Source organism: Anser brachyrhynchus (genome assembly GCF_964034855.1).
Source record: "Anser brachyrhynchus genome assembly, chromosome: 5".
NCBI classification, from domain to species: Eukaryota; Metazoa; Chordata; class Aves; order Anseriformes; family Anatidae; genus Anser; species Anser brachyrhynchus.
This window is the reverse complement of record NC_137699.1, coordinates 39,678,444-39,703,520: the sequence shown is the minus strand read 5'-3', so window position 1 is coordinate 39,703,520 and position 25,077 is coordinate 39,678,444. Positions and strand designations below refer to the sequence as shown.

Here is a 25,077-nt window from a genome sequence, read left to right as displayed (position 1 = left end):
AGACTGTCTGCAGTCTGACTGCCTGTCTGCAGGCCCACAAGTGCCCAGTTCGCAGTATCAGCATCTCTCTGTCCCAGTTTTAGGATCTCACAACCTCTCAGGGCTGCAAAGCAAGGCCTGGTGGTAGGTGGGAGCAGTTTCTGACTTTCTAGAGAAGCTGGTCAGCTCACCTCAAAGTCCAAAAGGTATCGACAGAAATGTCGCTACCTTGACATTACGTATGAAAACCAGGTTTTGGTCATTTTAGAAGCATATCACCCTTCTTTTGACAACTCGATTCCACAATAAACAAGCAGTAGCTAAGCTCAGGGTGCCTGCTTGCTTCCAGAATTAGTTTTGACAGTTGTAAAGGACAGCGAGCTCAGGACCATGCATTATAATCTGCTTTCTTTTGGGTGCTCCATGCCCACGCAGACTGGTGACAAAAGTTCAGGGTGAGCCACCTCCAGCAGCCTTCGCCTCGGTTTTGCTGTCAAAACTCAAGCTTTCTGAAGGTGGCGACTGCGCAGGAAGACGCTCCAGCTGGAGACAAAAAACTGCCTTTGGATGGCAGCACTGACTTGGGCTAACCTGAGCTGAGCACCAAACCCTGTTCCCGGGCTGGCGGCTACGTGGCAGCTCATCCCCATGCTGCCCACGGGGCTCGCCGCCTCCCCACCGCGCCGGGCACTTACTTTTGTGCAGCTTGAGAATGGTGTAGGCCATGGCCGTCAGCACCCGCTCTCCTTCCAGGATGTAGATGTCCCAGAGCCGCAAGGTGAGGGTGAAGGGCGTCTGTTCCAAACACAAACAAACCCAGCCCGTTAGCACCAAGGCAGCAGCACTCGGCTGCGGGATTGCAACGCAGAGGTTAGCGGCACGGCTACGTCCCCTCGCACCAAAACATGCACCCCGGTGAGGTATCTGGAACTCGTCTATAATACAAAAACGTATTTTATCATCCAAGGTTTTGGTTTAAAGTTAAACTTCCTGGCTTTTGATGGTTGGACTTGGTGACCTGGAAGGTCTTTTCTAACCTTGGTGATTCTGTGATTCTAAGAAACTCAGGTGGCTGCATTTTGTACAGCTTTCAGTGACAAGGAAGGCAGTGCACGTCCATGCCTGAGCTCAATCCCAAGAAGAGACTGCCCTCTGTTTTATAGGAGACAGGGAAGCAGAAAATTGAGACTGCGGATGCACAGATGTACTAAGTATTAGCCAGCCTCCATCTCATGCTCACGTGTGCCAGCACAAGGCTGCCCCTAAAAGTAAGGTAGTTTTGGCTTGGGCTTGCCAAATTAGCCTTGGACAAATCAGGGTAATTTTCTCATGCTTTCATATGTCTCCAGTGCACAGCCTGCTCATTTGTGTGCAACTGCTGCAGCGCAATTTGTTCGGATTTGTGCCTCGAGCTCTTCTTCTCCATACACGTTTCCAGAGCCAAAGTGAGGTTAATTGCCTCTGCACGGCCACAGCAGTGCCAGTGGGCAGGAGAAGCAGCTCTCCGAGCTGGGAGGCTCCCAGCACTGCTGCAGGACCAGCTCCCAGCTGCTATTTGCAGCGGGGCTGTCGGAGTTTGCTTGTCATCCACCATGAATGACAGGCGGTTATTCTTAGCTTCTCCCTTGTTGAATTTCCTGCCTTCTGAGAGCATGCATAACATCCCACCTTATATATTATTAAAACCATCTTAAAATTATGATACTTCCTCCCAATTCACTAGTAGAAAAACCAAGCGGGTTCAGCGTGCGAGCAGGTGGCAGAGAAGGACACAGCCCACGGGGTCCTCACCCGGTCAATGAAACACTGCAGGAACCACTTGGTCGTGTAAATCCCCGTTGTCATCTGCTCCTTGTCCTAGGACGAGACAGCAAACAGAGACCCGTGTTTCAGCAGGCAGGCTGTGGGCAGCTCGAGCGATTTGCGGGGCTTACTGGGGGTGGGCTGGGTGATTTATTGACACTGGGGTCTGGGTGCAGGTTCTGGCTGTGGCTTGTCAGGCTTCTTGCCTCTCACACAAAGGCCCCTGCTTTAAATGCCAGCACTGAAGCCCCGCTCCGGTTCTTTATTCACTGAGTAAAGTCTGCAGCCAGGCTTCAGCCATGGGGAGGGACGTCTAAGAGAAGCTTTTCTGGCCTAATCTCCACCCCAGGGATTTACAAAAACCTCACAGGAACCAAACCCATGAGATTACCAGTTGTGTTTCCATAGCAATTCCCAGCCCAGCCTCTCAGAGCACCACAGAAACGAGGAACCCCAGGCATCCCACCGGCAAATCCGCACCTGCACGGCCAAGCCATTGCTCGCTCCCCGCTGCCCCCACCTAGTAACTCCACTTCCCCGGCAGCTACACCTTCTGCCAGGGCAGAGGCACTGGAGAGGGAGACGTGCCTCTTGCCAAATGTTAAAAAACCCAAATCAGCTGCAGACAGCTGTTCATTAGGGGGAAATGCTTTCTAGGACTGCTACAGAGCACACAGGCAAATCACTGGCATGGACACCCCAGGCAAGCAAAGAGTTGTCCCACCTGACAGGGAGCACACTGCGCTCTCCAGCCAGGAAACCACCACTACTGGCACCTACTGACCACCGGAGTCTCTTAATGAAGGCATTTTTGTACTTGCTGGCTAGGATTTGAGTTACTCCCGTTCTCCCCCCTACCCCCAGTGGCTATAATGAAGTGAAAACCTGTCCTGGCTCTGTGTCCTCGACACGGCCAAGGCTGGCTCGTAGCACTAAGCAGGAGCTGTTTCAGACGATGGCAATATAAACGGCTTTTCCTGGAGCCCTGCCACTGAGCCCCCTGGGAGCATAAGAAGCCTTCAGCAGTCTGGCCACTGAATACCGAATGTCTAAAGCAAATGCAAAGGGGGAGGAGAGGGGGGAAAAAAGGGAGCAGGTGTTGCAAAACAGTCACCGAGCCCTTGGACTGCAGTCGATGCATCCTGCAGACACCCCTCCAGCCACCAGATGGGCTCGTGCCAGCTGCTGGAGAAACACAACTGGACACGGCGAGCCACGGAAACACGCAGCACATCTCATGCTGCTCCAGAATCGGGAGGGATTCTCCTGCCTTTCAAGCAGCAAAGCAGGGCAGGGAAGCGTTAAATGAAAGCACTCGGGGCTAATAATTATTCAAGTAAAACTCCAGACATTCCAGCACGGCACTTTGGGCTTCGCAGCCGGTCTAGTAAGGCGGTGTGGCCTCACTGCTGTACGCCACGGCTCCTTCTGCTGCAGTCTCTAAGCCCTCCTGCCTGGCTCTGCTCAGGAAGCCTTCCAATTTTAGCAGTCCCTGCACTAATGATAAACAGCAAGCAAACGACAGCCACTCCCCTGAGCAAGATTCATGGGAAAAACAACTTAATAAACACTTGCCTCTGTGTGGCTGAAGCAGCCATACAGTTAGAAATACGCTTAGTTGTGCATGTATTTGGCAGAATGTTACACTAATTGCTTTGGCATTAAAATGCAACATTAGTATGGGAAGACTGATAACAAAGAGATACCATGTGCTTCTTCAGTTTCGGGAACAGTTTGCTTAAAATCTGCTCATGATGAGCTTGAAATCTCTGCAGCTTCGGGAACCCGGGAATGAAAAAACCTACAGGAGAAAAGACAAGAGAGGAAAAAATTAGAAGAGCTCTGGGAGCGAGCGGTCACAGGGGCAGCCTGGTTTTGCACATTCCCTGCGTGTCCATACCAGTGTGGGTACAACACAAGCTTGCAATCTGGAAGGAGATGCACTTGACAAGCCCCTGGTGCACACCTTATCAAACCTCCAGCAGGCTATCTAGCCCTGAGATCCCAGGATCACAGATAAAGCAGTGCTTTAGTAAAGAGCATAAAAGCATGGCCAGACCCGGAGCAGGCTCTGTCGGGGCTCCTTCACAGAAGCCATCCAGAGTTATCAAACCATAAGGGCTAGCCCTCCACTTCTAAAATAATCCTCTCTGCACAGATGACTTCTAACCACAAGTAAGATCAAAGGAACTTTCATGTGGTTGAAGAAAAATAATACAGCCCATTTGGTGGAATTGCATCTTCATAAAAACGTAAGGGCACGTAGCTCATGGCGTACAAAAACCAGCATTATGTGGTGCTCTTGGATGTACTTCTGTTAGGCTTTTTAAAAACTTGTAAGCTTAAATTAATGGATTGCCAAGGGCAAGGCACTTTGGAGGGAAGATATCACCGCTGCAACAGCGTTAATTACTGAGTATTAGAGGCCGGTACCGATAAACCACATTCTCTGATGAACCTGTCTGCCTGGAGTGGAGTTCAGCTCTGTACTCTGTTCATGACGGCATGTAATTAAGCTTTACCTGCTTTAAAACGAGTACCTAAGGAGAAGCAAGGCTCTCCTGACCAAATTAAACAGCGGCCTCCAGCCTCCTCTCAGCAAGCCTCCACAGGGAGTGTTGCTGCCTGCATCCCTCTCATCCTTACCATGCATTGCGTGCTTCTGGTTGGTCAGCAGCTGCGCCAGTGCCCAAAATGCATCCTCTTCGTTCAAGTACATCAGCAGGATGGCTGCGATCTGACTCATCCCTTGGCAGTAGCTCACCTCCTGCAAGAGCCAAAGGGGCACACGTGCTCGCACGCCACTTGTGGTTCTCCATGCAACCCCGTCAGATCCCAGTGATTTTGTTGCTGGCAAAAAGGTGCACACGAGGAGGACCCAGGGGATGGGGCAGCACGGATCCTGGTCCCCTCCGGACCCGTGCTGTTGATGCTGCTATGCCAGGATGGCTGGGAGCAGCTCAGGCTGCCTGTGCCTCCCAGTCCTATTTCAAGGTCTGTCCCATTTCCAGGTCTTTACTGTTTATTCTCAAGTTTACAGTTCCCGTATGTCTACAGAGTCTGCCATATGGTCTACAGCGTCCCACCTGCAAGGCTTTAAAATCTCCAGGCGCCTCCACACGATGGTTAAAACCAGCACGCAAAGCACTTCTCCCTCTTTCTCCCAGCCTAAGTCAAGAGCCAAGCTCTGACCCAGGCCTTTGAAAAGCCTTTTGGGTTTGCGTCATCTGCTGAACAGCACCTTCCGAATGTTTATGCAAGATTCTAACGATGCCAAAGAGCCAAAGCTGGGGGGTAGGTTAGCAGGCAGCTGCTTCTGCAGTGGACTGGACCCAGCCCACCCCACTGCCACCAGCCTCACCAACACCTAGTGGTGATGAAAAGAAATGGGCTCGAGCAGCCACAAGCCAGCCCCTTAGTGGTGCCCACAGCTATTCTGGGAATACGGGAGGGGATGCCCAACAGCACGTGGCTCCAATGCTACCTGGGACTCCTTCAGCCATGGAAGCACTTAAGTAGTTAAAAATTAAATCAATCTGGTAAGCCTTTATCCAGTCAGCAGCACAAGGGAAGGCAGGGTCTTTGTTCCTTTGACTGCCACCCTGAGTCACCTGTGCCTCCTGGGGTAGCTGTGACCCCCTGTGGATGGAGGCAGTGCATTCAGCAGCTAATTTAGGACTGTTCTGCCTACTGCTAAAAGTGACTGGTTTGCTGTCACAAACCAGCATTTTCAACAAGGATGCTATTCAGCATATGACAAGTCAGGAACACGATGGGCAGACAAGCCCTCTGCCAGGAGAGCAGTCTTGTGGAAAGCCAAAGAGTAATTCCTTGTTTTGTGCTGGCACTTGCTCAAACCAAATCTATGAGGCGTCGTTTTACTGGGTGAAAAAACAAACAAGGGAATGAAACTGCTGGGTGAAGAAACCTGCGCTTATTCAGCCTGCGAGCCTTGCAGCAGTCTGTACAAACCAGCAGTAGGACTCCAGCTGGGATTGCCACTGCCTGACATATACACACCTGCCAGATCTATATATACACGTATCAGGACAGTGCTTTTCACTTTAACTGGACTAACTTACTACTTACGGTGTTATAAACAGAGTATGCCGACAAGACGTGGAACAGAGCCTGTTGCCTGGGGAGAAAGAAGAAGGACACTAAAATGAACTGCCCACACAAACAGTGCTCAACACACCTGTTCATCAGGTTTGGAGTGGCGGTGGTGGCTTTTTAGTTGTCTGGAGGCCTCTGAGGCAGCAAGTGTTTTAATCCCAGGGGGAATGCTGTCACCTTTTTATTAGTGGTTTTTTCCTTTCTCCCTTCCCTCCTTGCTAAGGGAGTCACCAATGAATAGGTATGCGCAGACCTCCTTGCATACCACGTGTCTGCCTAGGTCAGCCACGTGTGGCTCACCCAAATGACGAAGCCATTTTTCCAAACCTCTCCAAACTCATGCACTGCAGAGGCCGTGTACACTGCGTCCTGCTCCGTACGGACCCACCCCACCACCCCAAACCAGGCCTTCCGCAACTCCAGCCCAAGCATATCTGGGGGCTGAGGCACCACAACAGGCCCCAGAAATGGTGCTGAACATGGTTCAGCGGGGACCTGCCCGAAAAGAGAGACTCAGCAGCTGAACTCAACGCCTGCGGCCCAAGCCTCACCTTGTGCCTGTGGTTTTTGGGGCAGGCAGAGGTGGTTCCGCTCTCCTGTGAGCTGCTCCCAGCCCCAGGGCTGGAGGCCATCCTGGCCAGCTCTCAACCCAGCCCCAATGCAGCCAACTTACCAATACCCGTAGAGGTGTTTGAAGCCTCAAAAGCGGTACTCACTTCACTCCGTAGCGATCCCGAAACATGATGTGGTTTCGGAAGGTGCGGTTAACGTCCAGATCTATCTGCTTGATTTCCGAGGACAAGCTCTTTGCTTGTTCTTTCATTTGCTGGAAGGGAGAGGGGCAGATGAGAAGAAGGGGTCAGACCTTGTGTAAGCCTACCACCTCCCGCCGGGCAGGAGAAGAAACATCTGCCCACAGCAGAAGCGGCAGCCCGTGAGGTGCAGAGGGGCCGCAGAGCAGTCCGGACAGCGAGCGGTGATCTGCAGGCTGGGGGTGAAGGGACGAGGAGCAGCAACCACAACAGGCCACAAGCTCGCCTCCCCACCAAGGCAGAGACGAGGTGGCCGAGCACGACGTGTGTCTGCACAGAGGGACGAGGGCCAGCACGTCTCGCCCATCCCAAGTGACCCCCGAAGCACGGAGCTGGCACACCCCGCTCACCACACGGCCTGCAGCGCTCCCACCGCCGAGGCCTGTGGTGAACGCACCGCAATCGACACCCCCGCTGCCACAGCAACTAGGCCCAAACCTGCCCTAGCTCATCTTCAGACACACACAAGGAGCTTTCAGAGTTGAAAACCTTTACGATTAAATTCCACTGGGAAATTAAATTTACTGGGATTACTGGCACCCAGCCTGGCGCTCTCTCTCAGGGCTATCCCGAAGCACCAAGAGCTCTGTCGGCGCTGAAGGCGCACACCTGTAGCCAGCATATGGACACATGCGTGCCCACAGCACCAAGTCCCTGAGCTCTTCAGAGGCTTGCTCATAATGAAGTCCAAACTGCTAAGGCTTTGGTTTGTCTGGGAAGTGATCCCTACTTCCCCTGCAGAAGAGAATCCCATTGGGTTGTAAGGAGTTTGTACTGAATCCCAGAAAAGCAGTTCTGGAGTATTGCCTTGCACTGGAACAATTGTAAGGAACTGGCAGAGTACAGAACAGAAGCTAAACTCAAAACTGAGGATCCCTGCATTCCCCCATGCCAGCTTATCATTTAAAGCAGCGTCACCTGGAGAAAGGACTGAAGCCCACTAAAAAAAAAAAAAAAAAAAGGAAATTTGTACCAAAGCGAGGCCCACCCGAACCAACTGTACACTCAGGAGTCCCAAGATTGGACAAATGGAACATAAGGAAAAATTTCTCTACCGTGAGGGTGGTCAAAACACTGGAACAGGCTTCCTGGCAAGGCGGTTGATGCCCCGTGCCTGTCAGTGTCAAAGAAGCATTTGGATAACACCCTCATCGTTATGCTTTAACTTTTGGCTAGCCCTGATGTGGTCAGGCAGTTTGACTCTTTGAAGATCTTTGAAGGTCTCTTCCAGCTGAACTACTCTGCTCTGTGGTGCTCCACGGATAATGCCACCACAGGTCCCTCACAGCCCTGCGTTTTGCCCCGAGCGGGCAGGCAAGGAGCATTTTGGTACTGCTAAGCAAGCCTTTAGGTACTGCTTGTGATCACACCCTCCTTCTTCAACATCCCCAGGGTTAGGTGCATGAAAACAATACATTTTGTGACTGTTTTCAGGCAGCCTGAGATCCCCCAGCAGGGTAGGGGCACGGGAGATGAGCAGCAAGCCCAGGGTCAGATCCCCTCCTCACGAGAGCAGGGGACTGAAGGTAACAGAGCTGCAGGGACACTTCATCACCCACTCAGAAGCTCCTTTGGATGCTTCCCAGCCTGCCACAAGGGGCCTGCAGGTTGCTGCTCACCTCCCGAGGTGGCCACACCAATGCTGGGAGCACCACAGCTCGTTAGCGGATGGAGGCCGGGCACAGATGATGCTCACAGCAGCTGATACTAGGAAATTTAAGTCCGACCTTGAAAGCAACTGTATATGGAGGGATTATTTTGAATTATTTCCTGAACAAGACAAGGCAGGATAAGAAACGTGACAAGAGAATGACGATCTGATAAATGCTATCATTTCCCTGCTTTAAATCCTGTGCTCTCTGCATCTCTCCTTGACAGGGTGCGCACCCTGCACCACTTGAGTTCAGAGTTCCCTGCTGAAGGCCCTCGTTTTCCCCACTAAAACAGCACAGAAGTCTCTCAAAGCCTGAAAAGAAAAAACAAAACAAAACAAAAAAACAACACTCTTATTTTGACATTCTCTTCTTCAAGCCTCCCCAAACTTGGCTTGAAAAAGCAACACACCTGCCTGGGAAAGTGAGTGTGTGCCGAGCCGCACGTGTGTGTGAGCAGAGCTTCTTGGGCACAGCTGCCAAACGCAAAACCCAGCTATGCTGAGAGGACCCCAATGAAGAGACGGAGAGCAAGGCACCCATAGCTCAGAGGGCAGCTCCTTGGCCAGCTGCTTCCTAAAATGTTGCTAGGTAGGAGGGAGAGGGAATCACCTGGTTTTACTGGACAGGGTGCCGGGGATCCTCTCCAGAGCCACCTGCAGCCAGCAGGACCCTGCTCTCCCCCAGCAATGGGTCTGCCCCAAGGGGCAGCAGATGCTTCGAGGCCACTGGGATTTTCTTGTGCCCCAGCTCATCCCCAGGGAGATACGGCAGCCTTGGGGCCAGCCCCTACAGGACAAGGGGCTGAGGCTGACTCTAGGTTCCTTCTGAAAGCAAAATCTCTCTTCCAGGAGGTGCCCCTGACCTTCTTCTGGAGCAAATTAATGGAGAGCTAATTACTGGCGGCAGGTGGCACCAAAGAGAAGGAGGATTAAGATGAGCTTTTGGGGGGCTGAGTCCAGCAAAGCCTATTAACCCTGAAGCTCCTGCTTATGGCAGACCCCCCTCTCTGGAGCACAGATGAATACTCCTCGTGACTTTCATTTGTTTGCTTTGCTTCCCTGCCTGCACGGCACAGCTTCCCAGGAGGAAGCATGATAAGAACTTGCATGCTGGGAGAGCTTCATTATCCCTGCTTAGTGCAGTGATCCCAGCCCCTGCTCCCTGAGCCCCCTCATGTGACTCCATCCCAGCAGCACTTTGCTATTAACATCCACACTTGACTAGCTATGACGAGCATTAGCATCACCCTGCTTAACAAACAGACGTTTTAGAAATGCCCGCAACCTGCTAGAAGTGGCACTTAACCTCCTGCCTCCAAAAAGCAGCCACCTCCGCGACAGCCTGCTCCTCGCCCCGCACGTGGCTCCATCACACTCTGCTCGCTGTCACAAGAAACTCTGCTGCTTGACCGCCCGGCTGGTGGTGCTGGTGGTGGTGCAGATGCGAGCAGCCAGCCAGCGGGGTGCTGCGCGGGCTGTTAGGGGTGTGCTGAGATGTGCTCGGTGTGTGCACGGCCCCCCAGGCAGCCTGCTTGGCCTCTGAGCTACGCTAATGCAAGCTAAATCGTGAAACAGGTTAGGGAAAGAAGCTAGGCAGCGTAAAGCAGCCTAGATATTTGGAGTAAAAAATAATTAAAAAAAAAGTACAGCAAGCAATACTTGAATTGCTGTTCAACACACGCCACAGAAATTGTTTGATACCAAGAAATCCATAGAAAAGTCTGCAGCATGAAGAGCTCTGGTAGGAAGCAGTGCAAGTAGGACTTTGCTCCTATCTGCAGAGGAAACAATGGAAATTGATTTTTAATAGAAACTTTCAAGATAGCACTCCTATAATGACGTCTGAAGATAAAAGACGACACACACCAGCTGCTTCAATCGAGGCTGTTTCAGCTCTTCCTATGCACTTCCAGCTGCACATCTAAGTCGTAAACTGCTCAAAAATCCCCCACGGGCTTTAAGATCTGCTCTCGCTCCGCTGTAATTGGCTTTCTTGACTACTGCCCCTTCGCAGGCTGGTTCAAGGCTTCTGACCTTGCTGAAAGCTTCACAATGCCACAAGTGAAGTTTTAAAGCACACAGAGGGGTCCGGGGCACCCGCATCTGGCACCCGCCTGCTTCAAGGTGCTTGTGGCCACTCCGCATCCCTCCTTTTAGCTTGGGGAACCACCACGAGCAGCACCTTCGCTTTCTGTCCCCTCTCATTCCCTGAAGATGCAGTAACTTCTACAGCACCTTCGCTAGCCACTTCCAACAGAAGACGTGGAAGCAGCACGCTGAGGAAAGCAGCTGGCCAACAGACCCCTGCCTGACATACGCACGGATAAAGAGTTTATCCCCCTGTTGTTCTCAGCCCTCGATAATTTGAAGCCTTCCCTTTCCAGAGGTCTCAGCAGGCCGCTGCAGGGACTCAGCCCTGCCACCACTGCACACCACCTCACTGCCTGTGGGTGAGGACGCGGGGGCTGGGCTCCCCCCGTCCCGAAAAGGTTCCTGCTGGGAATCCTCGCACCCCTCCCACCCATCACAGATGGAGATACCCACGTCCGCCATGAATCCCAACCTGCTCCCGTTGCCCATGCCGGAGCCGTACCTCGTACTTTCCTTCGTTCTCCTTCTTCATCTTCTCGACATCCAGCAGGAGTGACCAGACCTGGCCTCGCACCTGGAGCGGGATGCCCTTGTACACTCGCCGACACATCTGCCAGGAGGAAAACACATGCAACATTAGCGTGCTGCAGCTTCCTGGCACGGCGAGGCTGAGGAGCGGAGCAGCTTGGCTGTGCAAGCCTTCGGTCTGAGCTGGCATGGCTCTCACCCTGAGCGAGGTAACACCGTGTGTGCTATCCCTGGAGCAAGGATGGGGATCAGGGATGAACATCTGAGCGTCCCCCTCCTGCCTCCGTGTGCGCCTTTCATGATTTCACAGATGCCTCTTCCCTTTTTCTTGTCGTAAGGCCCCCCTCTCTGAATAGACCATTAAATTTCAATGGGAAGCAGAAAAAAAGAGCTTTTGTTCCATCCCTGACTTCTCCCATTAAAAGAACACTTTAAAAAAAAAAAAAAGCGCCTTACATCTGAATGTTTTCCACGCGTTCATTCATCCCACCCTTGAAATGCCTTGCAGCTGCACTGCAAAGCCAACTGCAGCACTCCTCCCGGCTCCTGGGGACACGGGGGGTGCTGAAGGATGCGCTGCATGTGCCCAGGCTCCAGCCACAGGGGCTCACGTTAGGATATGATGATTTCCTTGGGGCTGGGGGACCCCATAGGACCAGGCGTGCTCACGCAGGCGGAGCACAGCAGGTCCATGTCCCACCAAGCGATCAGTTCACGCTGCCTGGTTTAAACCTATCCGACCTCCTCCAAAATCCCTCTTCTTTTTCCAGGAGGCTGGTGCAAAAGAAGGGCTGGGACACAAGGGAAAGCATCGAGGTGGGCAACGTCAGCAGCAGGCTTTCTGGTCGTGGTCCTGCAGCTCTGCCTTCCCACCCTCTGCTGCTGCCACCTTTCCTTCCTGGTGCGCAATCAGCTTTTTCTCTTCTCACCTGAATTTTTAGCACAGGCCTGGGCACAAGGTTAAAGACTCGCAGCTCTACTCTGTCGCTGCCTGCACTGTGGCACGATGCTCACTGCGTTAGGGGCTGTGCAAAGCACAGCAGGGACGGCTCTTGGCCAGAAGAGCTGGTGTGGGATGAGTGAGGAGGGCTCAGATAGACACAGGCTAGGGGACAGGCAAAGAAATAACCCTATCCTAGTCACACTAAAGAAGGATGTAAACATAAAAATGTAATAAAGGCAAAAATTTAGGACAGCAAGCCTTGAAGCTTTGCCAGACACCTCTGTCCCCATGGCTCCAGCTCACATTTGGGTTGAGTTACCTGGGAGTGATTAAATCAGCATGAAAGATGCTGAGGACGCAAACGAATGTGGTTAGAGGGAGTGCTCCAAAGCTGCACTGGTAAGAAGCACACCAAGCCCGGCTCCTGCAAGCCTTCGTGACTTTGTGAAGAACAAGATGACGAAGAACAAGATGAGATGGGATCAAGGAAACAGAGTACATACCCATTCAGTTAAAATCATCCCACGATTTATTTATTTTTATTTATTTCCAAAGCGTTAGGAGAGATCAGCTGACAGTTGCCAAGGTAGAGCAAGATGCTCGGCTTGTGGGAAGAAAATTATTTTGTTTTGCATTCTCTGAACTGTTATTGTTGTACTGTAACGAGCGCAGCCCTCACTGGCATGTAGCAACTGTCTCTACTGATTTTCTCTGCATGCGAGTGCAGCAGAAACAAGGGAGTTACAAAACATGCTGCGATCGAACCAAACCGAAATGGCGCTCTGTTATTTATCCGAGGGCCTTCCTCCTCCCCCCGCCTCCAAAAGTGCAAGTGATAAAACCTCAGTGCCGTGAGTCACACGGAGTAAAAATGAGCAATTTTCCTTCTTCGGGAGACTTGAAGGAAAAGAGGGAAGTTATCATCAAAAGAGGCAATTGTGCAGGGAAGGAAGCGCAGGTGATGGGAACCCCGCTCCATGGGAAAAATGAAGAACCCTCAAGGTCACCATCTCTTGGCTCTAATAAACTGCTCGGTGCTTGCAGCTGGGGAAGGAGGGCCAGGACCACGACCCAAGCAGACGAGCCGCAGCTCAGCAGGAGGAGCAAACACCTTCACGCTTTACAGCTGGAGATGCTGGTGGCTGAAGCCCTTAGAAAGGGCTAGGGGTGGGAGGGCAGCTTTAAAAACAGAACATGCCCATTTCAGCCCGCTTTCAAATGTTGGTGTGTGTCACTTAGCTTCCCAGCCACCTGCACAGCCCACCAGGAAGGGACTGCAGGAGTAATACCCAAATTTGGGGCAGGCATGGCTAGTTCACTTTCAAGCCTCTCAGTATACTCTCCATGTCTCCAACAGCCTGCAGCAGGGGGCAGCCCCCTTTCTCATTTCCTTTGGGGTGGGCACGTACATGTACTACAACAGCCACCTTTGGGAAAGAGGAAAATGCTGCCTGCCTTCGCTTACTTCAGCATAATGAGGAAGGAAGCCAGAAGTCCTTGTGAGGAAAGCCTACAGAGAAGTGAGGGCCAGCTGAGAAGTCCTCCCTTAGGAAGTGTCTCGGCTTCCCCTTGCTGCCAGGGCAGATAGAGCTGCTGGGAAGAGGAAGGTGAGAGCCTGAACCCCCCAAACAGCTGAAAATATATAATACAGCAGGGAAATATTATTCATTTTTAGCAACAGTCCTCTGGCAAACCCCAGAGGTGGAGCCTTCCACCGTCCCGGTGGACATGTGGCAAGGAGGATGCAGATGTGATGGCCACGGCAGAGAGGCTTGCTCAATAGCGCAAGCCCTGTTCTCCCCTGGGATATTCCTGCTGGCAGCACTGCAGCGGTGGCAAAACCTGACTCGGACTGCCCCTGCCCTGCCAAACGTCACCAGGCTGGCCCCAGCGGGAGCAGACTGCTCCCTCCCGGGGGTCTGTGCCCGTCCCTACAGAGCCCTGATTCATCCCAAACCGCCCTGCCAGCACGCACTGGATGGAGCGCCCAGCAGCCCAGTGACCTTTAGCAGAGATGAGGCCACGCCTGCGTGCAGAGAGAGGCTTTGTCTAAAAACCTGACGTCTTTGGCCAAAGCCATCCCTCTCCAAAGGTCCTGCTCCCCACAGCCAGCAGCAGCGAGCAGCCTGCAAACGGTGCAGACAGAGGCCACGTCCTCTCCGCAGCTCTCAGTCCCACGGGACTGATGCTTCTGGCTGAAATCCCGTTACTCCGGAGCTACAACGAGCAAGTCACCCTGCTGTCGGAGCACACTCAGCACAGCCTTTTTCCCCCTAAACTGTGCTGCCTTAACTGCGCATGCTTACGTAGCACTATCAGGGCATTTCCTAGAATCCTAAACCCGGTCATATGGGTTAAAAGAGCAGGGAAGGGGACACACACCACCCGGTGCTGCACCCTGAGTTAGACGATTTAATACTTTTTCACAGGTTTGGCACACATCAGCTCTGCAGGACCATGTGCTCTTTGCACAGACTTGTGTATTTTCTCATCGTTTCCTTTGTGGAAGCCAGAAGACGGCACGTAGAGCCAGGGAAAGGCACCGTGACATCAGCCTGACATTCATGCTAGGAACAGCACCGGTGTCACCTGTGTTCTGCTGAAATGAAATCACACTGCTACACAGCATGTCTGGGACAGCTCCGCAGACAGATCTGACAGGGTGAGAAGCACCAGGAGCCCCAGGGCATCGCTTTAATTACGGCAATCTGATTTGTTGCTCGTCTCCAAACAGGTTATACCAGGAATGATTTTAGGTGTAGCCGTGCCACCCTGGGCCAGGCAATACACCAGGGCTTCTCCTGCCTTGGTCCCTAGCATCTGCGGCAGCCGCAACAGGCAGCCAGTGGCCAGCAGCACACAGGGACATGCTGCTCAGGGAGCAAAACAGAGCACAGCCGGGCGTGCAGCCTTCCCCAGCCTGCCAGCCACTGCTGAACCAATGCCCCCTGGGCTGGGGGACACGGTACATGCCTGGGGAGGGCACGGCCTTCCTGGTAGGGTGTCAGAGATGGAGGGAAGACAGTTCCACCACGGCCCTTCTCTCCTCTCCAGGAGAAAGCCTGCGGGTCCTCTTGGGGCAGCTTTTGGTCCACACGTGAGAAGTTCAGCAGCTCACACCCTTCCCAGCTGCGCAGCACACGTTTCACAACAGGCAAGCCGAGGCAACGACCTGAGTCCCACGCAAGTGCTGAGAGATGCTGCAAAACACACCCGCCTGCACGAGGAGCCCAGGGCCTCTCCGCACAGGCTCTATCAAAACGAAGATCAAATATAAGGCTCCTGGCTTCAGCAAGAGGTTTTTTCCCTAAGACGACAGCCAAGCCTTTATTAAAATAGCAGGCAGACGGCGTCTTGTGACACTTGGGCTTCTGTCACGGCAGTGAAGTGCTGAAAACAACCGTGAAGAGGAGCAGCCATGCAGCCGACAGGCTGACTGCTCAGGGAAGGAACAAACCCAACCCGCTGCACACTGCAAAAATCAGACCGAGAGCTCATCGTGCCTCCTTAGCTAGGAAAAAACGCAAGTGGTTGAAGGGCATCACTGCGCTCCCAGCAGCAGGTTTTCCTTTCTTTGCTGTCCTTCCAAGTCCATTTGTGAGCTGCAGCCAGCCATCAGCTCATGGCAACGTGCATCTCCAAGCAGCTTCTCTGCTCCCACGGAGCACGGGGTGGTACAGCGTCTCTCCTTTAAGAAAAAAGGATGCAAACAGCATAGCGGTCCACACAAAGGACGGACGGGGATGGAAAGACATCCAGGTGAAGGATGCAACCTGCTTTTTTTTTTTGAAAGCACTTCTTGTTGTGCCTCCTAGGGTCTTGCTCCCTGCCACTCGGCACTGAGCACCGGGCTGTGTGGCAGCTTGAGGCACTCCCCGGTAGCTACCAGCAGCAGCACAGGCCGGCCTGTGAGCAGTGCCACCGGGCTGCCAGGACCATCAGGACCAAGTCAAAGCTCCTTTATGCTCCCTCCGTCCGCTGAGGGGGCTGACGCCGACTGCCAGGGCAGCCAGGCTCGAGTCCTCCAGGGGACAATGCCTCTTCTGTGTCCAGGAGTCAAGAACCATTTAGGGGCTGGTATAAATAATAACGTCATTTATTCCATGACAAGAGCTCTGCGGTTTTCTGACACAAAGACCCGCAAGAGGCCTGCTGGTAGATGGCTGGTCAGGCACCTCGCGAGCCAGAAACCAAAAGCCAAGAAGCAGCTGGGTGGTGAAAATCCTGCTCGGCTCCTGGGGCCTCCTCTGGGGCTGTACATGGGGCCCCCGTCCCTCGGGACAACCCAAAGGGTGCCATACAGCCAGCAGAGCCCACCACAAGCTGCTGGGCCCCCAGGCTGTAAGGGTTGCTGATGCTGCTGGGAAGCATCCATCTACGTGAGCCCAAAGGACTTGGCATGCCTCTTTCCAAGGCTGGCCCCTGGGGAGCACGAGGCTCCGAAATCCCACGCAGAAAGGCAGCACGTCCACCTTGCCCAAAGCGCACAGCAGGCACAGTGCTCCTGTCCGTGCCCAGCAAGGGTCTGAAGTCTGCCATTAGGTTAAAGAGGTTTCTGCTTTAAGTCTGCTTTACCAACGCGTGGATTACACGGAACATCAGGATTACACGGAACATCAGCTGCACCGTACCCCTCACGCCTCCCTCGCGATTCCCAGGTGCTGGAGACACAAACAGCCCGGGGCACGAGGCACCCCCTGCTCTCGCAGGCAGGGCACGCGAACGTTTCTGCTATGCTCCTGCTTGCATAGGTAAGCTAAGTGCAAACACGCAGGCGGCTTTTAGGAAACCATTTTTAATAACAGTCTCGTCAGAACAAGACATTCCCTCTACCGGTAAAGCAGCAAGCTCAAGGAAAGACTGAACATTTTAAAGACTAATGGGTAGAACTAGGCAATATTTTCCAGTGATCTCTGGTTTCTCCCTCAACTTTTTGAAAGCCTGATTCAAAGGTTGCACCACCACATCCCGCCTCGCACGTGCTCTTTTCCACCTCACCTTGTCACTGTTTCTGTATTTGCCCCATTTCTTCAGCATCTTCAGCCACTTGTCCACGCGTTCGATTTCCTGCTGTTTTTGCTGGTGTAAGGGGGAAGAAGACAAGACAAATGTAAGAAAAAAACCTCTGAATATACTTTCTGAAAGAATAAAACTTCATTCTCTTTAGTTTGAAATTTCTAACAGCTGAACTTTGCATTCAGCTACACGTAAACACCTCTTGCTGGGGCCAGGAATAATCCAGAGGTGTTTGCAGGAGCTGGCAATTTCAACCCCCAGTCATTAAAAATGCAGTGTATAAACAAGGAGAGACACCGGCTTAGCAGACAGAAAGCATTTCCAGGAGGAGCAGCCCTTGACAACAAAATCCTTCCATGTTCAGCGAGCCTCAGACCATTCTGCATCACCTCTGCCAGAAGGCAGGTGGACATGAGACGCTTTAGTCCCAGCTAGCAGGATCCCAGTGGAGAAGCCAAACATCCATAAACCAGGCCCCAAACCGGTCCCTCCGAGGCAAAGTATTTTATTAGATGAACCGAAGCAAAGAGCTGTTACTTGCCACAAAAGCCCACACAGACATCTCCACTTTCCAGGTGAGCTTTAACCTCCTGCAGCTGTGGCACAGTGCACAGGGAGGCTTGGCTCTATCTCAGAATAAAATGGCTTTTTTTTCTGCAAACAGCCTCGTGTCCCTGCAGGAGGGCATGCTGCCAGGTCGGGGCAGAGGAGGATGGAGCAGGGTTACCCACAACCACTGCTGTCTTCCCCTGTGCCTTCAGTCCCCTTCTTAAGCTGCAGCCATTCAGCGCCATGCCGCAGCCCAATCGAGGGAAGCTTTTCCCAGGAGGAAAAAATGTGCAAAATGCGCTTTAAAACGTGAGGTTTCACTGCAGCGTGGCGGAAGAGAGGTGCCTGACACTACAAATGAAAGCTCCAACAAGCGGTCCCGGAGCTGCAGCATGCAGAGTCCCCACCTCCGCTTGTTGCACTCTCACTTGCACATTTGTTTCCCTAAAAACAAGCTTATAAGGATCTGAGAACCGCATCAGCAAAGCCGACAGCTCTCACCTTCTCCTCCAAGGCGGTGCGGGTCGGCAGCTCCTGCTCGCTGGAAAAGCAAGGGATGCCAAGGTTAGCCTGGGCGTGAGCAGGGTGAGGAGCACCGGGTGCTGCGGGTCCCTCTGCAGGGAGCCACGCACCAGAGCCACGTGGCTCCAGGACTTCGTGCCTGTCCTACAGCTGTCCCTCTGGGCCACAGCCTGCCCGAGGCACCAGCCAAAACCCCGTGGGAGCTGCTGGGGGGATATCAAGCACGGATATTGCTGGAAACCCTGTGCACATTTGGGCATCCATTAAAAAAAGCAGGGGAATTCTGAACAGCAAGTGCTTTGAATCCCCCCTGCTGCAGACAGGACACCCGCTATTCTTACTTCTGTTGTAAATCTGAAAGAAACAGCTCTTTAAAAGTTCTCCCCAGCCAACAGGAGTGCATTTAATTCCTTCGTGCCCTGCTTAGGGCAAGGATTTCCTAAGGGAGGGAAGAATGATCAGATATCTCTTCCCTTCCTACACAGCCCTGCATCAGCAGGGGCAAACGCAGAAGGATCTCCTTCAAACAAATGCCACAGGCCTCCAAGGAGGTGCACGAGCACCAGCCTGCAGCTTCTGACACCAGGTGATGGGAAACCCCTCTTCCTCAAAGAGGACAAGCAAAAGGACATCCTGACCCCCCCCCCCTTTAAAAAAAAACACAACAAAACAACACCTTTCCTACCAAGTGGTTATCTCAAAACTTTTTTTTTTTTTTTTTCCCGCTCACGAAGGTCACCGTGAGCATTTTGAGGCAGTTTTGGAGGGCTCTGAACGTTGCCTTGCAGCAGATTCAAAGCAGCGTGTTTCCAGCGTGGCTGAGGGAGGAGGTGCCCCCAGCCTCTCCTCCAGCATCTGGGGCTGACGGAGCCAAGCCACAGAGCAGCCTGGAGCCAGGATGCCGGCCCTGCCACGCTGTGCAGAGGGCACCCCGCACGAGCACGCGCTGGGGAAGGACAGGAGAGGAGAGCAGGACTTACTGCAGGAACCCAAACCGGTCGGTAACTTTATACAGCGTGAAATCGGCATCTTCCCACGGGTCGATCTCAGCTCCCTCCTGCCTGCCCTGGAAGCAGAAGGGATGCCCGTGAGCCACCCCCAGCAGTGGGAACACCCCAGTGCCCGCACCCCGCTCCCCCCCAGCCCCCACGTGAGCACAGAGCAACAGGCCTGGAGACTAAAACCTGCTCTAAAGAGAGAAACACAATGCAAGCAGGAGAAAAATCTGCACCATCCAGCTTTGGGGGGGGCGTCTCTGCTCCAGGCGGCACTGGAATCCTAGGACCTTTCAAACTCTGGCCTGAGCCAAAGGATAGGATCCATGAGAAAGTCTGGGGACAACGTGATAGGGGATGTGCGGGCAGGGAGAGACGGGTTATGGTGGAGATGCTTTGGAGCATCTCTGCTTGACCACCTGATTAAATAGTTGCAGCCTTAGCGTGCTGGGGGAAAGCACGAGCTTGGTACCTTCTCATACTTGGCAACGATCTCCGCTTTTTCCTGGGTTATTAAAGTGTCTATATCTTTCTTCATGTCAGAAGCTGTAAGGCAGAGAAAAAAAAAAGAGAGAAGGAGATAAGTAAATGTGTACACAGCATGGGAAATATTTTAGGCAAGTGCTAATAGGAAAAAGCTTTGCTGACAACTTTAGCTTCCAGCCTTATCCCAAAGCTAAAATTAGGCTGAGATTGAAAAGCCTCCATACAAAGCATGTGTGGAGCTCGCATGCACCCAGCACGACTGCCAGCTCCTCGCTCTGCATGGGGAACAACTGAATTTGAGCAAGTGGGAGCTTTGTCTGCAAAGCAGGCTGGAGGATGAGACGCTGCGCCTTTGTTCTAGGCACACACATGCCTGTAGGAAAGACACCAAGCTTTTAAAACGGAGACGAGGAAACCAGCCGTGCTTACCACAGAGCCCCTGCGCCACGCGGTTGCACGCCAGCTGCACCGCTGAGCATTTACGGGACGAGAGCAAAACGCCCAACTCTTGCCCTCAGCTCTGGGTGTGAAGCCATCAGAGCTGTAGGGACATCCGAAGGCTGACTCAACGTCAAAGACAACGCTAAGAGGAGAAATGTTTGCCTGTTGAAGTGCGCACGCGATTAAATGGCCTCTGGACAGTCAGCATCCACACGCATCCCTACGAGAAGGGCAACGGGGCAGCGAGGTGACCACAGAGCCCCCAGCTGCTTTGTGATCCACGTGGGGCTCAGTCGTCAATCGCAAACGCCTCCTCGTACAGACCCACGGGAGCACCCTCCCTGCCGAACAAAGCTGAGCCCGGAGGAGAAAGCAAGGAGGCTGCGAGAGCGGAGAGCAGCTCCACCACGTCCTCCTCCTCCTGTGAGAGCTTGGGAGCTGCCCCGTGCGGCGCGTGCTGCCGTGCACGGCCCAGCCAAGACGGCCACGTCACCTCCCCAGGCTGGCAAGGTGCCGGAGCGCTGCAAGCAACGCCACCCACACCTTCGGGCTCCAGGAGCCACCCTGTCCCCAGGCAGGGAGGAGGCAGTGGGGACACCCCCAGCCCACGGGGGACACCCCCAGCCCCCATTCCCAACCACTTTGTAACCGGGCAGACTCCAGCCAGCCCCGGCGTTTTCCATCTGCTGTTACCTTTCCCTTGCTCCCCTTCCCGCAGCGCTCAGTTCTTATTATTATTTTTTCCAAGCGCTCCCCACGCTTCTGCCACGAATTATGAACCCTACTCGCAGCGGGCAGGACGAGCTCTGGGAAATCACGTCGCGTTATCCCCCACGCGGCCACGTCTCCGCAGGTCCCAGATGGGAAGGTTGCATTTCAAGAGGGAGGGAACACAGGGAACACAGCTCTAACGGGGTTTTCCAAATGGCTTAGAGTTTGGAAGTTTCTGACAGCTTATGAGGACAAAACCTCTTAGAATAGTTCGTTAGAAAGTCAGGCTGCTTTTGCCTGCTCCGAGGAGATTTTGCCTGCTGTCAAAAGATTCGGCAGGGCCGGGAAAAAACTGTTAAGAGCCACCGCAACCATAAACTATTTTCCCCACTGCCACACAATGAATCATCCAGTGATTTACCCAGAACATCTGAAAGCTGAGCGGCTTTAATAACACAGTCCAGAGATTTCTTGCAGGGCTTGAAGCACGGAGTATATGTGGGACCCGTTATGGGAAAACACAGCACACAGTGAATCCTAACCGGCTGCAGGGTCAGAAGAAAAGCCCTACCCACCTTGTTTTCACTTAAGTGATCAGTTAAAAATGTCCTTTTCTGTTTGCCCACGTTAATTTGAGGACACCCACAGACCAATAGACAGCACTGAGACCGACGAGCAATGTTTGAATCAGCCACTCGATGTCAGAACCGCTACAGGTAAGCGGGAAAGCAAGCAGGAAGGATTGCTGCTTTCTGAAAAGAAGACACCAGCTCGCATCCACAACCCCAAAGCAAATCCCGCTTGCTCACTCTGAGCTGTCGCTGCAAACGAGTGGGAACCCGGAGCTGCCCTGACCTCCCCCGAGGAAGCACCTCGGTCCCCTCTCTGGGGGTAGGATGCATGTTGGCTGAGGCTCTTTAAAGAGCAAACTCTTTCAATCCGCAGCAGGAAGGGAATTTCCCCGTTATTCACTCCCCAGCCAGAACACAGCAAGGACAAATACATTAAACCGCATGTTGTTCTACTTTTCCGAGCCATGGATCTTACTTAAAATGCTCCCCTGGCTTTTGCTTAACACATGCTAACTGTGGCTTCATTTTTTCACGATGCAAGGTCTGAGTGACAGTCTCACCGTGTCCTCTAACATATCTTTATCTTCTCCTTCCTGTGGCTTTCTTCTGAGAAGTTTAAATCAGAGGCAAATGCTTTCCTGACCCCACTCCCTCCTTACATCATTTTCCGATTGTTATGAGGCCGAAGAAATGACACCCTTTAGGTGCTGCTAAAAATACAAACCTTCCGCAGGCCGGAGGGAAAAATAAAACTGTGTGTCAAATTAAACGTGCAAGGTGTTTACGAAGTGGAAATTATTCTGTCTCTAACCTCATGCTGTAATAGAATAACCAGAGGAAGAGCTACTTGGTGACAATGGAGGGTTCCCACAGCAGAAGAAAGCAGCAAGACCACATTTCTTTTGTCTTCAGCCTACATGAAAGCCTCCCAGCAGCCAGAAGCCCCAGACTAATGCAAAGTAGCCCGTTTTGCATCTCCTGCCTGGAACACGCGTGCTGGTTCTCTTTCTGCTGCTCGTCGACCCAAATTTAGAAGACAACTCAAAAGCAGACGAGATGGTTGATGGCAATGGGACAAGGCGGAGCTGTGCTCGCTTTCGCTCGTCTGCCCATTCGTGCAGCCAGCACAGGGGGTGCTGGTGGACAAGGCCAGCTGCCACCCCACAAAATCCCCATGGAAGAGCCAGCAGCGACTGCTTAGTTTGAATGAAACCAGAACAAACAGAAAATGCCCTCACATCACAGAAATGGCACCGGGGTAAGAGCGGGCTGCCTGGCTCCGAACCCCAACCAACAACATGGGTTCAATTAGCTAAAGCCCGTACTTACCTCGCTTCTCCACTCACATACGCCAGGCTTAGGGCTTCCTTTTTTCCCCTAGATACACAACTCCAATGGCTTCCTCCAGCTGCCCAATTTTCTCCTGTGTGCACTGTATTTTCCCTTTTTTTTTTTTTTTGGTGACAATCCCCCATTGTGAAGCAGCCACGAAAAGGAACGAAAAGGCATTAACCATTAGGGTAGTAGATGATTTTGCTATGATACAAGCAACAGAAAGCCTCAAGCCATGGAATTTAACTAACAAACAGAGTTCCCAAGTAGTTTCTTTTAAAAATAATGAGTAGAAGAAAAAACCCACAGTCTGCCATCTCCCACAAAATTTGCAGCTCCCAGTTTATGATTTAAGGGATGAAGAACTAACCCCAGTAACAGCAAGCAAAAAAGATGCTCCGTGAAAACGCACGTTATTGCCAACCCACACTGAATACCTACCTAGCCATGAGCAAATGCAAACTCTTCACAAAACATTGAAGTTTTCCCTAGATGAGAACAACTTTCCTGATATTAATTCACCGTGTGGATTTCAAGCGTTGGCAGCAGCACGAAGGTGTCTGCACCAAAAACACGTGACTGTGTGCAAACACTATTACCTTTAAGTCAAGCTTACTCCCTAAGAAGCCACAGATATCTTTTTTTTTGTCCCATAAAATCATTATCATACGTAACAGTAAATACTTAGGGAAAGTGGAGTATCTAAATCTATGCTCTGCATTTAAACTAGTCGTTGAACTTCCATGGTGCTGCAGTAAGGCAGCACCAAACAAACTGGTCTAAGGGAAGGTGCCTCACAAGAAATTCACTTCAGCCACAGTTCAGGATTTGACGCCTCCGAGACCTTCTCGCAGAACAGTTTTGCTGTTGGGACCTGCCAGAAAGCAACTCCTAGCCTTTGAACGGAGAAGCTGCAGTGATGTTGTGCCAATCCAGTATTTTTCACACCAAGTGAGCTTGAAGCAAGCAGCACTTCACCCTGAACCTACCGTTTCCAGCAGCAGTGTGAGAGCAGGCACTGCCCCGTGTTTCCTGCGTGAGCTGAACCCTGGTGTCAAACCTCCCTCCTCGGGCGCTGCTGAGCTCTTGCTCTTCAGCCTCCCAGCAGCCAAACCCCTCCTGAGCCACAGCTGCTGACTTTCCAGTTTTCTCTTGGCCTTCTTACAGGGAAAATACAGGCTTTTTACACATGTGCTGATTTTATACTGTCATGCTGCACCAGTGCAGGCTGTGCTCACTGTTGCCTTCGCTCTTTTGCTGGACAGTAGGTCAGTTATAACCTGGCATAAGGGCTTTCGAGGGAAAATGCCAGTAAATCTCCTTTTCAGTAAGCATAGCATCACGTTCTCAACCTTAGACCAGACTTGGGGATATTCTGCAAAGCAATTTTTCAATATTTTATCCTGCAGAGAAGCAGCCACTCAGCGCACTTGAGATTACAGCCTCTGTGTTTTGGTTTCTTCTGTCTGCGCTGTGCCCACCAGTTCCAGCAAATTAAAAGGCAAGCACGACACAGGCACGCAGCCAAATTGCAAAATCCCAAGTTCCCTCCCCAAGCTGAGCCATCCCAGCTGCCTGCACCCCTCATCTCCCCAGGGCAAAGCGCACAGAACCTGCACGCTTGCTGCAGCAGCGCACTTCTGTGCTGCCCAGCTGCACCCGAGCCCCTGAGAATGGGGATTTTAAGGCTGGCTGCCCCTCTGAGCAGCAAGTCATTGATAACTATTGCCCTGAAGAGGAAATGAGTTTGGGCTAAGGTGTGTTGGAGCCCTGAATGCGCCCAAATAACTAGTAGAGACTGCTATAAGGGAAAAAAGGAGTAGTAAATAAAGCAAGTTTTGACACACTGTACTTAAATAATGCACTAGCTTGCATCAGACTGAAGCTACTGTGGAATAAAGTCACCAAGGTACGTACTGACGACCACATCCACCACCATCGAAACTAAGCACGTCTCTGTTCCTGTTTCGCCTTCTATTTTAAAAGCACGTTTTAGCATATTTTACAACCTTTAGCTGCCTACGGTACGAGCCAGTCCCTGTGATTTTCCTGCGGGGAACGTGCCTAAAGGAGCTGAGCTCGAGCCGTTTGTCCCAGGACACCTGCCAGAGCTGAGCCCCCAGTGTCCCCAGGAGGCAGTGCCCCAGGGCACAGCAGCCGCAGCTCGAGCAGCGGTGCCGGCTCTCGCGTGCCCTGCGGCGTGCAGCCCTGCAGAGCCGCCCCACAGCCCCGTGGAGGAGCAGCTCAGGAAGAAACAGGCTACAGAGCGCTAAAAATCCCCCGGTAGGGTTTATTCGAGTGCACAGACAGGCACCTCGGTGTGCTTCAGAGCACTCGCAGCCAGCTGTAGGTGCCAAGCAGCAGGAGATGACAGCTCTCCCCGGCTGGGGTGGCACGGCACGCTCCGGCCTGCACCCCGAGCTCCTTGCGCAGCAGGACCCAGGTCCTTCTGCTCAACAACTGCGCCGTGCCCTCGGGTGGGGGCGGGTGTTGAGCTGTAGGACCTCCGCTCGCAGCCGTCTAGTGG

At 52.6% G+C, this 25,077-nt stretch overlaps 1 protein-coding gene across 8 annotated transcripts in view; it reads right to left on the bottom strand.

Moving 5' to 3' along the window:
- The window catches only part of LOC308195552 (uncharacterized protein), an 80,226-nt gene that overhangs the window by 5,623 nt on the left and 49,526 nt on the right, over positions 1 to 25,077 (bottom strand). For all 8 annotated transcript variants that reach the window (XM_080593177.1, XM_080593181.1, XM_080593179.1 and 5 more), the window contains 11 exons: positions 19,481 to 19,554; positions 18,994 to 19,079; positions 17,993 to 18,032; positions 16,925 to 17,005; positions 10,958 to 11,065; positions 6,615 to 6,724; positions 5,872 to 5,920; positions 4,429 to 4,549; positions 3,489 to 3,583; positions 1,771 to 1,836; positions 675 to 774 (listed from right to left, as the gene is read on the bottom strand). In XM_080593177.1, coding sequence (XP_080449303.1) covers positions 675 to 774; positions 1,771 to 1,836; positions 3,489 to 3,583; positions 4,429 to 4,549; positions 5,872 to 5,920; positions 6,615 to 6,724; positions 10,958 to 11,065; positions 16,925 to 17,005; positions 17,993 to 18,032; positions 18,994 to 19,079; positions 19,481 to 19,546 — 922 coding nt within the window. In that variant the 5' untranslated portion in view covers positions 19,547 to 19,554. The remainder of the gene's footprint in view (positions 1 to 674; positions 775 to 1,770; positions 1,837 to 3,488; positions 3,584 to 4,428; positions 4,550 to 5,871; positions 5,921 to 6,614; positions 6,725 to 10,957; positions 11,066 to 16,924; positions 17,006 to 17,992; positions 18,033 to 18,993; positions 19,080 to 19,480; positions 19,555 to 25,077) is intronic.